We start from the raw sequence: 15,797 nt of genomic DNA, 5'->3' as shown, positions 1-15,797 counted from the left end.
TGATAGGCATAATACCGGTACGAGTCACGCAGGCTCGTGTGTTGTCAGTACCAGATGATAAACAATAAATCCCTCACCCTTCTACTCCTGAGTTAAGCGGCCACATTTACTTATCTCATGGCCAAATTCAGCAACGACAATTAAAAATATGCACGTCTTAAAAATGTAACGGTCCCTGTAAATATTTTTCTTTGTTGCTGTGCGGAAAACAAGACTCCGAAGAAGGTCCTGACGTTAGTTGACGTTTTTGGACTCGGCTGTTAATTTCTAGGTGCGTGTTAGTACGGCTGAGAAACGCGGACTGCACGAATACGTGATTCGGGACGCATGCGACCCGTGGGCCACAGTTTGACGACCACTGGTCTACACGCTCCGTACCAGCCTTAATTTCTCTTTTCGTGGTTCTTAAGCGAAATATACATTGGCGGCAGTAGGATCATTCTGAAATCAATAACAAATGTCTACTCCCTGAATTTTCTCAACGGTGTTTCCCGAAAAGAATGTCATCTTCCCTCAAGGGATTCTTATTTGAGTCCACGAAACACCTCCGTAATGCTGACGTATTAATCAAATCTAATGGTAACAAAACTAGCAGCACGCATCTGAATTGGTTAGTTGCTCCGATGTCTTCTTTTAATCCTATCTGATGAGGATCCCAAGACTCGAGCGGTACTCAAGAAAGCGCCACGTCGGTAACGACAGCGCCACTGTCCTAGAATTCTCCCAGTTAACCGAAGTCTACCATTCGATTTCCCTGCTACCAATCTCACGTGCTCGTTCCATTTCATATCCCTTTGTAACGTTACGCCTGGATATTTAATCAATGTTATTGTGTCAAGCAACACACCACTAGTACTTTATTCCGACATTACAGGATTGCTTTTCCTTCTCATCCCCATTAACTTATGGTCTCGCGGCTCTAGGCGCGCAGTCCGGAACCGCGCGACTGCTACGGTCGCAGGTTCGAATCCTGCCTCGGGCATGGATGTGTGTGATGTCCTTAGGTTAGATAGGTTTAAGTAGTTCTAGGTTCTAGGGGACTGATGACCACAGATGTTAAGTCCCATAGTGCTCAGAGCCATTTGAACCCATTAACTTATATTTTTAGGTTTAGAGCAAGCTGCCATTCATCACACATATTAGAAATTTTATCTAAGGCATCTCGTATCCTCTTATAATCACTCAACGACGACACCTTACCGTACACCACCGCACCACCAGCAAACTGTCTCAGATTGCCGCTCACCCTCTCCGACAGATCATTTATGAACATAGAGAATGATAGCGGTCCTATCACACGTCCCTATCACACTTTCTTGGGGCACTCCTGACGATACCCTTGTCTCTGATGAACAGACGTCGTCGAGGACAAAGTACTAGGTTCTATTACTTAAGAAGTTTTAGAGCCACTCACATATCTGAGAAGCTATTTCGTACTTTCGTTAAAAGTCTGCAGTGAGGCACTGAGTCAAACGCTTTTCCGGAAATGTAGGGAGATGGAATATGCCAGTTGCCGTTCATCCAAATGCAGAAATGGAAAATCATTTTCTTGAAACTGCTGGTGCCATCGTGAAATGCTTTGAGCTGTACGGGGTGCAGTGCCTTACTCTCGAAGTAAGTCATCCTATGCAGTTGCAATTAGACTGTACCTTTTGTTGCTTTGTGATCACTATCTAGATCCGACGTATGTTGAATAATGAATGAGCAAGCGAACTAGGTAACTGCAGCGTATGAGTCGCCAACTTTGAATTGGCACCAAGGTTTTTTTTTTTAAGTTCGATACGTATGTTAAAATTCACCCCAAGGTCCTGTCTTCATTCTCGTAAAAGATTTGTGAAATTGGACCTGTCTGAAACAATCTGCTTTTTTCGTGTAATGATTGTTACTTTTTCGTCCTAAAGGGAAGGGCTATCATAAATCTGCCACAGTCCGCTTGATTTAAGATAGGTCTATGAAGATCGTAATGCAAGAGGATTACTATTTGTAACTATCTACCTTCTTTCTCAAGACACGTACTTTTTTCTTCGAAAAAACGTAATTGAAGGGTGGAAGAAAGGAAGAGTAGGATATTGGAAATGGAGCACAAACTCGGATTAATTCAAGAATGGGGAAGGAAATCGGCCGTGCCCTCCCAAAGGAACCACGCCGGAATTTCCCTGGAGCTATTTAGAGAAATCACAGAAAATCTAAACCTGAATGGTCAGGCTCGGATTTGAACCGTCGTCCTCCCGAATGAGAGTTCAGTGTGCTAAGCATTTCACCCCCTCGGAGTGACGGATGGGTTGGAGCTCGTTGATGTGGGTGGAGGACTGGTGGAGATTGAGGAGCTAATGAGAAATTTCTTTGTTAGTTTCAAGTGAAGGATATGTTGGTCTGGTCGCTAGCAATTCCTGCAAGCAGTTGTTCTACTGAATAACACGAGCTTTGTGGTGCGGTAGCGGTCATATCGTACTGAGTATGCCATAGCATGCGACCCGGGTACATTACCGTGCTGTGGGTAATCAATCGCTCCGGCGCTGTATAACTACTAATCACGCCTATACTTAACAATTATGAGAATTATTTTTTCTTGGGGGTGAAGAAAAACTGAGACGTTTAACGTTGCTTAGATTTCAACAGTCACTGCAAATTACATTACTTCGCGCTTATAGTACTTTCAGCTACGCAAACTCGTTGAGAACAACTCAGAGGATACATTTCTCAGCTCGATATTACCGAATTCTATTCACGAATGAGCAATACAAAAACGCCTTATCTTACATTTTCACCATTAGCCAACACAGGATGAGCGAAAAGGTTATTTACTTTCTACGAAATAAATTTGTGATCTTAAGTAAGCGAAATACGGACTGTTTGCACTATTATTGCGTTCCGAAATTCACTTTCTTCTGTAGAATATTTTAAAATATTTACAAATTCTTATTCCCCCAAGTAGATTTACATTTTCCGATTTTACCAATGAAGTATGGGAGAAAGAATGTCTCTGCAAGCAGTAGCCGGCCGATGTGGCCAAGCGGTTCTAGGCGCTTCAGTCTCGAACCTCGGGCATGGAAGTGTGTGATGCCCTTAAGTTAGTTAAGTTTAAGTAGTTCTAAGTTCTAGGAAACTGATGACCTCAGATGTTAAGTCCCATAGTACTCAGAGCCATTTGAACCATTTTTTCTTTTTTTGCAAGCAGTAATATGTTCATACGATATATCACTCTTTCTGAGATTATACCTCAGAGTTTAGCTTCTCTCGGTGAACTTTCTCCCTGCTTCCTTCTCATAATGGTAGGCCGCTTGACTCCATGCTCGTGGTACCTCTTTGTTCTCTGATGGCATAAGCAACATTCGTTGGGTGTTTGGTGTATGATCGTCCTGAGCAGAACCAACGTCATTTTAAGGTATAGCGTAAAAAGATACACACTTCAAAAAAGTTTTGCTTCATCTCGGTTTCGACAGTTACGGAACCTGTACAGAAAATTTGAAAAGGGGTTAAGATAAACATCATTTCTGCCCTTTTTATTGATCATGAAAACCACACATTTCATGTTGAACCACCATACAGCAAGACCTTCAGAGGTGGTGGTCCAGATTACTGTACACACCGGTACCTCTAATACCCAGCAGTACGTCCACTTGCATCGATGCATGCCTGTATTCGTCGTGGCATACTATCCACAAGTTCATCAAGGCACTGTTGGTCCAGATTGTCCCATTCCCCAACGGCGATTCGTAGTAGATCCCTCAGAATGGTTGGTGGGTCACGTCGTCCATAAACAGACCTTTTAAATCTATCCCAGGCGTGTTCGATAGGCTTCATGTTTGGAGAAAATGCTGGCCACTCTAGTCGAACGATGTCGCTGTCCTGAAGGAAGTCATTCACAAGATGTGCACGATGGGGGTGCGAACTGTCGTCCATGAAGACGAATTCCTCGCCAATATGTTGCCAATATGGTTGCACTATCGGTCGGAGGATGGCATTCACGTATCGTAAAGACGTTACGACTCCTTCCATGTCCACCAGCGGCGTACATCAGCCCCACATAATGCCTCCCCAAAACAGCAGGGAACCTTCACCTTGCTGCAGTCGCTGGGCAGTGTGTCTAAAACGTTCAACCTGACCGGCTTGCCTCCAAACACGTCTCCGACGATTGCCTGGTTGAAGTCATATGTGACACTCATCGGTGAAGAGAAGGTGGCGCCAATCCTGAGCGGTCCATTCGGCATGTTGTTGCGCCCGTCTGTGCCGCGCTGCACATTGTCGTGGTTGCAAAGATGGACCTCGCCATCGACGTCGGGAGTGAAGCTGCTCATCACGCAGCCTATTGCGCACAGTTTGAGTCGTTACACGGCATCCTGTGGCTGCACGAAAAGCATTATTCAACACAGTGGCGTTGCTGTCAGGGTTCCTCAGAGCCATAATCCATAGACAGCGGTCATCCACTGAAATAGTAGCCCTTGGGCGGCCTGAGCGAGGCATATCATCGACAGTTCCTGTCTCTCTGTATCTTCCTGTCTCCCTGTATCTCCTCCATGTCCGAACAATATCGTTTTTGTTGTCTCCGAGATGCCTGAATAATTCCCTTGTTGAGAGCCCTTCCTGGCACAAAGTAACAATGCGGGCGCGATCGAACGGCGGTACTGACAGTCTAGGTATGTTTGAACTACAGACAACACGAGTCGTGTACCTCCTTCCTAGTGGAATGACTGGAAATGATCGGCTATCGGACACCTTCTGTCTAATAGGAGCTGCTCATGCATGGTTGTTTACATCTTTGGGCAGGTTTAGTGGCATCTCTGAACAGTCAAAGGAACTATGTCTGTGACACAATATCCACAGTCAACGACAGTCTTCGGGAGTTCTGGGACCCAGGGCGATGCAAACCTTTTTTTGATGTGTTTATATTTCAAACCATTTAGAAATACTTTCATTTCATTTTTAATTGAGGGCTTTTGTGTACTTGCACTCACGCCGTATAGCAGTGTTAAGATAACAGAAGGAATCGCTAAGTTCCATTTTTTACTGGTCATTTTGTCTCTTAAGTTTTTTTTTCAAAGTAGTGCTGCAGTTTTATTCATTTCCTACCTCTAACGACGAACAGGGATGATTTGAAATTGAATAGAAAACATTTTTTTTTTTTTGTTTGACGTAAAGCAGCGGTCGTCAAACTTTATTGCTCAAGATCCAATACTATCTCTGTTTGGCAGCACCTCAGACCACATTGATACCGATCTTATTTAATTGTTAAATTAGTGTGTTGTGAGCCCCAAATACATTAAGTGTAGTATGGTCAAGGTAAGTTCGCTGCCGGCCGCAAAGTACAGATCGCGGAAAGACGGCACCATTTGAAACGCTTCGTTGCGACTATTCTGTTTCAGATTGCTGCCTCGCTCAGTGAGCCCAAAGTAGTAACACTGTAATTTCCTGACGAAGTATTGCTGTGATGTCTGTGTGGTTAATTGATTAATAACAGTAACTGTACTTGTATTGAAAAGTATTACGCAATGCGAAACACGATCAAAAATTATTAATAAACTTTTTGAATGTCGTTTTCCTTCTACTCTCTGCATTGTATTACAATAGCCGTAGTTTAATGTCATATTCTTTGCTATAAATATGTGCCATGTCTGAAAATGATCTCTTCTATAACACACATTCACGAATCCATGTTAATTCCTTGTCAAAATTTATACCACAGCAGATGATCAGTAAGTCTACCTCTACATGACTGCTCTGCAATTCACATTTAAATGCGTGACAGGGGGTTAATCGAACCATTTTCACACTATCTGACAACCGTTCCAGAACGAAGACTTCAGTCTATCCGTGCGAGCTCTGAAAACTTTTATTTTATTACGATAATCATTCGCCCGTGTGTAGTTGGAAGCCAACAAAATATTTTCACATTCGGAGGATTAACTTGGAAATAAAAATTTCGTGAAAAATCTCTTCTGAACGAGAAACACTTTTATTTTAATGACTATCACGCCAACTCGTGTACCATATCCGTTACTCTCTCTCCTCTGTTTCGCGATTATAGAAAACAAGCCGTCCTTTCCTGAACCTTATGGATGTCTTCCGTCAATTCTATCTGGTAAGGATCCAGCAATACTCTAGACTGTTTAACGACTTCCATTATTACTCAAGTCGATGACGTCACACCTATCATTATCACGTTCAACTGCCACTTTTCACACCTTATGTTTTAGTCGATGACTTTCCGCTGCCTTTCTGGCAGGAAGTCACGAGTCAAGTCGCATAAGTGAGACGATACTCCAAAGATACGCAGTTTGATTAGAAGCCGCTTGTAAGGAAGGGTATCCAAAGCCTTCTGGAAATCTACACGTGTGGAATCAATCTAAGATCCCTTGTTAATAGCACACATTACTTCATGAGAATATAGAGGCAGTTGTGTTGCAGAAGAACGATATTTCCTGAATCCATGTTCACTAATTGTCAAACGAACGTTTTCTGCCGAGGTAATTCGAGTCGCGTACGCCCGTGAGTTGCAAGGACTGGAAGACAAACAATAAAACATCCCCCCCTCTCACATCATCTAACCCCACAGCGGCCGAGTTACTCACCCTTCGCAACTGAAGTAGGCAGCCAGCTGTACGTCTCTCACGGAAGAATTCACCAACAGTCAATTGAAATTATGATCATGTTGAAATATTACTGTCTCTGGGTTTTTATTTGTGTCTGAGCAGGAAAATTACACTCTTCAGAAGCTCTTAACGTTACTCGATATTTGTGAATTCGGCTGTTGACTGTTAGATCCGTATTGTTTTACATTCGTCTGAAAAGTTGGGCGAATGGTTTCAGAAAATAAAGGAAGCGACAGCTACAAACAACATAGCTTTACCAGCCTTCAAAATAATCATTACTAGCTACAACACGCTTCCAACATCGGTTGTGAATCTGTGGGAAACTGTGGAGCAAACGCTTCTTGTGGGACCATTCGAAGCATCGTGGTCACGCGTTGTTGGATATCCACAATGTCTGCGGATTTTAGTGAACAACAGAGTTCACATTGTCGTTGTTTATCTTCAACTCTTCTGCTCTCATTCACAACGACAGCCGCTGCTCAGCGACGAGCATCCGTCGCACTCGTTCGATGTTGTCTGGGGCCGCGCGCGTTGACGCGAAAGCGGCTAATCCTCGAAACCGTGTCCTTTCCATCTCTAAAGCGTTTAAATTGATTCAACGCCGTACACCTGTGGTATCATTCCATGAGCCTCCGTCGCCGTTTTCCTTAATTTGAAGCAAAACTTCATGTTAACGCGTTGCTCCGTTGCGCTCCAACTTGCTATTTCACGAGTGCGACGAATGCTCGCGGAGGATCGGCCGCTGTCTCAGAATGAGAGCAGAAGAAAAGAAGTAAAGATAGTATAAGCACTACTGTTCAAGAACATTCACAAACGTTACATTCGCAAACGTTACGGATGGGTTGGTTCAAATGGCTCTGAGCACTATGTGACTTAACATCTATGGTCATCAGTCCCCTAGAACATAGAACTACTTAAACCTAACTAACCGAAGGACATCACACAACACCCAGTCATCACGAGGCAGATAAAATCCCTGACCCCGCCGGGAATCGAACCCGAGAACCCGGGCGTGGGAAGCGAGAACGCTACCGCACGACCACAAGCTGCGGACCAAACGTTACGCATATCCAACAACGCATGCCCACGGTGCTTCGAGCTATCCCACATGAAGCGTTTGCTTGACAGTTTCCAAACGCTTTACAATCGATGTCAGAAGTGTGTTGTAGATAATGTTGATTACTTTGAAAACCAGTAAAGGTATTTTGTTTTGTAACTTTTATTCCCGTTATTTTCTGAAACCAGACGCTCCTCGTATTATATAATACGCCTTAGGAACGCGAGCCGCCGTAATACTTGATTCGGACCGCATGTGGCCCTTGGGCTGCAGTTTCCGACCATTGAATTAAAGGTTCCAAGATAGAAGCCTCAAAAATGGCTCTGAGCACTATGGGACTTAACATCTTATGTCATCAGTCCCCTAGAACTTAGAACTACTTAAACCTAACTAACCTAAGGACATCACACACATCCATGCCCGAGGCAGGATTCGAACCTGCGACCGTAGCAGTCCCACGGTTCCGGACTGCAGCGCCTAGAACCGCACGGCCACCGCGGCCGGCTTAGAAGCCTCCTCTGACAAGCAGTGATATTGCAATTTTAATGGCCATCAGTACATTTTTATGCAGCAGAATTGCGATGCAGGAAGTACCTAATTTAACTTACGTTATGATCATTCCCAGAGACTGACAGCTGTATTGGATGCAGTCTCAGAATCTACACACGATTGTTGCTCTTATTACGGAAGTTTATTTGCCCATACTGCAAAAAATACCAATGATCACTAGTTTCTGCGAAATTAAATCGCCTTCTACAGATCATTTGCATAAAAAAATGTTTTTACAGGGCCATTCTATTTCGTCGACTGTTCACATTAATTGGACATAGCTCACAGAGACGACATTCCACAGTAACGCCTCACGTGATACAATAGAAGTATACTTGTGCGAACGGTGGACAGTTACAAGTAAAATAGATAATCCGTGTATAAAATGTTTTTATGTTCTGTCTTTGTTGACATCTGACAGGCTCCTATCGGATGTCAACATGAACACAACGTGACAAGATCTTGTACAAGTATTATCTATTTTATTTGTAACTATTACGTACTGTTCGCATAACTATTCTCGAATTGTATGAGAGGCGGCACTATGGATGTCGCCTCTACAGGATGGTCCATTGATCGTGACCGGGCTAAGTATCTCACGAAATAAGCGTCAAACGAAAAAACTACAAAGAACGAAACTTGTCTAGCTTGAAGCGGGAAACCAGATGGCGCTATGGTTGGCCCGCTAGATGGCGCTGCCGTAGGTCAAACGGATATCAACTGCGTTTTTTTTTAAAATAGGAACCCCCATTTTTTATTACATATTCGTGTAGTACGTAAGGAAATATGAATGTTTTAGTTAGACCACTTCTTTCACTTTGTGATACATGGCGCTGTAATACTCACAAACATATGGCTCACAATTTTACACGAACAATTGGTAACGGGTAGGTTTTTTAAATTAAAATACAAATCGTAGGTACGTTTGAGCATTTTGTTTCGGTTGTTCCAATGTGATACATGTACCTTTGTGAACTTACTATTTCTGAGAACGAATGCTGTTACAGCAACAAATGCTCAAAATATTGTCCGTCAACCTCAATGCATGTGGCAATACGTGTAACGACATTCCTCTCAACAGCGAGTAGGTCGCCTTTCGTAATTTCGCACATGCATTGACAATGCGCTGTCGCATGTTGTCAGGCATTGTCGGTGGATCACGATAGCAAATATCCTTCAACTTTCCCCACAGAAAGAAATCCGGGGACGTCAGATCCGGTGAACGTGCGGGTCATGGTATGGTGCTTCGACGACCAATCCACCTGTCATGACATATGCTATTCAATACCGCTTCAACCGCACGCGAGCTATGTGCCAGCCATCCATCATGTTGGAAGTACATCGCCATTCTGTCATGTAGTGAAACATCTTGTAGTAACATCGGTAGAACATTACGTAGGAAATCAGCATACATTGCACCATTTAGATTGACATCGATAAAATGGGGGCCAATTATCCTTCCTCCCATAGTGCCGCGTCATACATTAATCCGCCAAGGTCGCTGATGTTCCACTTGTCGCAGCCATCGTGGATTTTCCGTTGCCCAAAAGTGCATATTATGCGGGTTTACGTTACCGCTGTTGGTGAATGACGCTTCGTCGCTAAATAGAACACGTGCAAAAAATCTGTCATCGTCCCGTAATTTCTCTTGTGCCCAGTGGCAGAACTGTACACGACGTTCAAATTCGTTGCCATGCAATTCCTAGTCCATAGAAATATGGTACGGGTGCAAACGATGTTGATGTAGCATTCTCAACACCGACGTTTCTGAGATTCCCGATCCTCGCGCAATTTGTTTGCTACTGTTGTGCGGATTAGCCGCAACAGCAGCTAAAACACCTACTTGGGCATCATCATTTGTTGCAAGTCGTGGCTGATGTTTCACATGTGGCTGAACACTTCCTGTTTCCTTGAATAACGTAACTGTCCGGCGAACGGTCCGGACACTTGGATGATGTCATCCAGGATACCGAGCAGCATACATAGCACACGCCCGTTGGACATTTTGATCACAATAGCCATACATCAACACGACATCGCCATTTTCCGCAATTGGTAAACGGTCCATTTTAACACCGATAATGTATCACGAAGCAAATACCGTCCGCACTGGCGGAATGTTACGTGATACCACGTACTTACACGTTTGTGACTATCACAGCGCCATCTATCGCAAAGCGAAACAAGTGGTCCAACTAAAACATTCATGTTTCTTTACATACGGATATATAATAAAAATGGGGGTTCCTATTTAAAAAAACGAAGTTGATATCCGTTTGACCTATGGCAGCGCCATCTATCGGGCCAACCATAGCGCCATCTGGTTTCCCCCTTCAAGCTAGACGTATTTCGTCCTTTGTAGTTTTTTCGTTTGAAGCTTACTTCAGGTGATATCTGGCCCGGTCTTTATCAGTGGACCACCCTGTATAAGATGTGTTCAATTAATATTAACAATCGTCGAAATCGATTGGCTGTGTAAATAAAATATAAAAAAAAATCTGTACAAATTATCTGAAGATGGTGATTTAATTTCGCCGAAATCAGTAACCATTGTGTATTTTCGGTTACCTCTGCGAATAAACTTCTCTAATAAGAAGAACAACCATGTTTATATTATGATGACGTAAAAATTTCAGTGAGATTTCTCCCCCCTTCTCCTCCGGCCTTTTCCAGTCCCGAACGACGGGCGGGAAGAACAGTTGTTGGTAAGCCTTCGTGTCAGTTCCAGTGTCACCAGATTTACCTTCATGGTCATTTCGCTAGATAAACGTAGAAGGAATAAGTGTATTTTTGACTGTTCTATGAATTTACGCTTTCAGAATTTCGGCAGTAAGCCACGCCGTGATGCTCAACGCCTCTCTTGTAGCGTATGCCACTGGAATTGTATTAGCGTCTACGCGACGCTTTCCTAATCGTTCAACGAACCTGTGAAGAAACGAGCCGCTCTTCTTTGGATCCTCTCTATCTATCGTATCTGTTATGGGTCCTAGAGGGACAAGCTACCTACCCTTCTTGGGTGTACTACACTTCCTTAGGATTTCTGTAATGATTTTTCGCTCTGCCTTTACTACGATTAATTTTGTATGGTAGTTCCACATTAAATTGCTCAGTACATTTACTCCCAGATATTTGATGGATGTGACTGATTCTAGTGACTCATTGGCATTCGTTTAGTCATGCAATAACACGTCTTATTGTTGGAAGATTAGAGAAAGCCTTGCTATTATGTTTTTCATGACTGCTGCGTGATATGACTTTCTGTCTGTAGTACTTCACCTGTACTTAACTGAACTGCAGAAGCACCTGACACTGCTTATTACGAAAGTGAGAATCAATAAATTTAATTTATCGTAGCTGCTACTATTGGCCACTTCACAGCTGCTTACACTAACAGCGACTTAATAAACAGTAATCAAACCGGCACTGGATCTTAACACTCCCAGGACATAAGTTGGATGTTTATTCGTATGTTCTGCTCTCGTGTGAGTCATTGTGTTTTCCAAAGTCTTCTATACAGCGAAACACTGCAAAGACATCTTCCGTTATTTATTGCATGGCTAAATATAAAACAATCTCAGAAAGAATACTGTGCACGGGTAAATACAATCTAAAAGTAGCTACTTTGAGGTGAAACAAACATAAGCTAGAAATAATAGTGAAGCCATTGTGTTAGCTAATACAGTAAGCATTAAAAGGAACCCAATAAGAGAGTTTCAAGAATAATATTTCCTTCTGACAATGTATTTGTAGATAGAATTTTCTGTAGGTAGGTCCGCAAGTCGGAATCAATTAAAGCCAAAATGAAAGTAATTTTTTCATTGAAAAATCATGCAAGCAGAGTGCGTATAGAAATAACTTAAATCATAAACTGTAAGCAAAGAACAGAACCTCTTTCCCATTAATTTTTACTATGTGGTCAACTACTGTGAAATGCTACAGCAATACCTAGCAAGCGGGTGAGATTCGAATCAATCTCTTAACTGGTGTTTTTAAAACTTCAGAGCATCCTGTCTACGAATACAAGCGAGATCTACAAAAAAAAGTAGGGTAAAATAGAATAGAAACATGTCACCTTCCTCAATCACAGGTTCTATCTGAAAAATGCTTATTTCATTCAGATCAGGATGTATTAAGAACAGAAGAGATTATTCACACTGACCGTAAACAACAGGTTGAAGAAGAAGAGAAGGTACTTAATCAGTTCCATTCCACACGACTGCATGTTGATGCGTCCTCCAGACACTGTTCGCTGCAGAAACCGAATTACAGAACTGGTTTAGGAGCCGCGAGGCGAGCATTTGCCGTGTCTTCGATCGCGCCCCGTTTCAAACGATATTATCTCTCCTGCTGGGCGCCCATTGGCTGAATCGAGTGGTTGCCAGGGCAACGAGCGAAGCAAAGTAGGCGCGCAGAAGTGCAAATATTCATCGTCCGACGCTACTGTGTAGGACAATGCCTGTCGAACCTAACGCTACAGAAAACAAAAATATGATTTGGTCATTAAAAGAGAACAAAATCTTCTTATCTGAACGGAACTGCAATCCTTCTGAGTACTGAACTGTTTCTAACACATTTGAATAAATAGTGAATTAGTTCGTATAACAATTTTTCACTCCATTACACCGTAGAACACTGTTTGTGGTGAACAGTATAAAGTTCCTACAGTTTACATAAACTATGGATGGTTCCACTCGCGGATAACAATATAGTCTTGAACTAATGCAGGCATCAACACACAGAAGCGACAGAACCTGTAATGAATTCATTCTCCTTTTGCTGTATGATTGTAAGAAGCAAAACGATTGCCACTTATATTGTGAATATGAGAATATGTTTATGACTTATATCAGTAACTCCCAAGAGCAAAAACAAACAAAATATCTACATGTATTTGACGTTTTATGGAGCTAAAAACAACTGTATGGTAGTCTAGGCAAAATATAATTTGCGTATAAAAGCAGAAATGATTGCTTCTGCTTCACATGTTACTTGTCCGCAACGGCCATTTCCAGTGAACCCGCTGTCGATAGGACGTTGAACTGTGACCTTTAACGTGGAGTTTTCCCTTATGTGGCGTTCGCTGAATGATAAGGAGCTTGTTAGTTCCTTTGCATTGCTATACATGCTTTACTGCTGGTTCACTGTTAGTGGCACTATTGTAAACAACCCTTACATCATTTTCATTACTACCCATTTAACATTTCAATTATTTGAAAACAAGAGGGCCATACTTACCCGATTCTTATCTATTAAATGACTAGATTAAATTATTTATCCTGCGCATGAACACAATACATACAAATACAGCCTGTTTATATAACAATATAAAGGTTCGTCATCCATCAACAAAATTACTCCTATTCTTTCTTCGTGTTCTTCACTCGGTAACTTAGGTTAACAGGCAATTACTGACGTTCCAGTAGTAAGTGAGGTATGCAGCCTTAGTATCCCAGGGCAACACAATCGTTTAATTAGCACGATTACAGTACGAAAGTTGTTCTGAAGCTCTATTCCATTCCTTGAAAACCACAGAGTATCTTCGAAAGCGGTGAGTAGTACGGTGTGGACCAGAAACAAATCAGTAAACGTGAACAAATGGGTATCATTTTCTTCAAATGGCTCTGAGCACTATGGGACTTAACATCTGAGGTCATCAGTCCCCTAGAACCTAGAACTTCTTAAACCTAACTAACCTAAGGACATCACACACACCCATGCCCGAGGCAGGATTCAAACCTGTGACCGTAGCGTCTAGAACCGCTTGGCCACCGCGGCCGGCTCATTTTCTTCCTTTTACGCAGTGAATTACTAAATTCTACTCTCGTGTTAGCGTGGTTTTCAGTCCGAATGCTGGTTTCATGCATCTCTCCACGCCGTTTGCAAGCCTGTTTATCTGTGCATAACTCCTGCAACCCACATCCACTTGAACTTGCTGTTGTCTATCCTTGGTCCCTCTGCGCTGTATTAACCCCATACGGTTCCCTGATGCGACCGGATGATTCCTCTCAGCCGATCCATTATTTTTGTCAAATGATATAATAAATTATAAATTAATTTTTCCCCAATTCAATTCAGTACCTCCGCACAATTTTTTCTTCAATTTGCTCATCTCATCATCCTTCCGTAGCATCACATTTGAAAGGTTTCTATTTACTTTTTCCCTGAACTGCTTACCGCCCACGTTTTCTCTTCTCTACAGAGCTGCAGTATAGACTCCTCCGTAAAGTTCTTCCTAATAGTTACATTTAAATTAAGTAAATTGAAGGCGGAAGAGGGAGAAAGTAAGGGAAAGGAATTATTGATGTCTAGAAGGAATAGGCAGCTACAAGTGAAGAATTGTGGTGTACTGGGACTCGAAGCCGGGATCTCTTTCGTACTAACAAGGGAACCTCCGCATCGCACCCCCCTCAGATTTAGTTATAAGCTCGCACAGTGGCTAGACCTTGAAAAACTGAATCCAGATCAATCGAGAAAACAGAAAGAAGTTGTGTGGAACTATGAAAAAATAAGCAAAATATACAAACTGAGTAGTCAATGCGCAAGATAGGCAACATCAAGGACAAAATGGGCCCAAGAGCGCCGTGGTCCCTTGGTTAGCGTGAGCGGCTGCGGAACGAGAGGTTCATGGTTCAAGCCGTCCATCGACTGAAAAGTTTAATTTTTTATTTTCAGACAATTATTATCTGTCCGTCCGTCCGTCCGATGCGAGGTAACTGCGCCGTAGTATGGGGACGCCACACCTAAATAAACATCGAAACACACGACGTCAGTCGACTACAGCGTACGGAAGAGAGACTATTCCTGCCAACGAGGCTCCCTGGCTGGCAGTTGACTGTTCACTACTTTGGACGAGAGTGCATTAAATACGTGAGATATATTCCGTGGGCAATATGAATCCAGCAAATATAGCTCGCGACTTCAACAACAATCGCACGGTTTCGCGGTGCGGTCACAAAACACAGGCGCTAAACTTATTACAGTGAACAGAGACGTCAGTGAACGACCGGAGAGATCACAACTTTGCGAAAAAAAAGAAAGTAAAATTTTCACTCAAGGGAAGACTTGATCCAAAGACCTCTAGCTTCACAGACGCTCACGCTAACCACGGGACCACGTCGCTCCTAAGCATACACCGACCTTGATGTTGTCTATCTTGCACATGGACTACGCAGTTTGTATATTTTGCTTACTTTTTTCATAGTTCCACACAACTTCTTCTTGTTTTGTCGATTGATCTGTGTTCAGTTTTTCAAGGCCTATCCACTGTGCCAACTTTAACTAAATCTGAGGGGGGTGCGGTGGGGAGGTTCCCTTGTAAGCAGTTGCATTAACCATGGCGTTCACCGCAATTACGCTGACTGCCTCCCAGCCGACCCATAATCCCACCGAGCAAACACCACCTATCTGCAGCCCCTGTCCGTGTCCTCCATGCTCGCTACTTTGGGAGTCCCTTATGAGGTCGAACTTAATTGTGCATGCTCACTGACGGCTGTGGATTCATGGCTAATCGAGGCGTATCAGTCATACGAATGCGTGTTGCCTGTTCTTTCGGACACCACGCATTCATGTAATAGTTAAATTTATATTATATGTTAACAGAC

General features: G+C 42.9%; 1 protein-coding gene across 1 annotated transcript in view; it reads right to left on the bottom strand.

Annotated features, from left to right (window-relative positions):
• Positions 1–12,482, bottom strand: part of LOC124548102 (CD63 antigen-like) — a 65,514-nt gene extending 53,032 nt beyond the window's left edge. The window contains exon 1 of the mRNA XM_047125153.1: positions 12,356–12,482. Within this exon, the coding sequence (XP_046981109.1) occupies positions 12,356–12,418 (63 nt within the window). The 5' untranslated portion in view covers positions 12,419–12,482. The remainder of the gene's footprint in view (positions 1–12,355) is intronic.
• Positions 12,483–15,797: the final 3,315 nt, after the last annotated feature.

The sequence above is a fragment of the Schistocerca americana genome, chromosome 1, assembly GCF_021461395.2.
Source record: "Schistocerca americana isolate TAMUIC-IGC-003095 chromosome 1, iqSchAmer2.1, whole genome shotgun sequence".
NCBI lineage: Eukaryota > Metazoa > Arthropoda > Insecta > Orthoptera > Acrididae > Schistocerca > Schistocerca americana.
The sequence above is the reverse complement of the archived record's forward strand: the minus strand, read 5'-3'. Positions and strand labels throughout refer to the sequence as shown.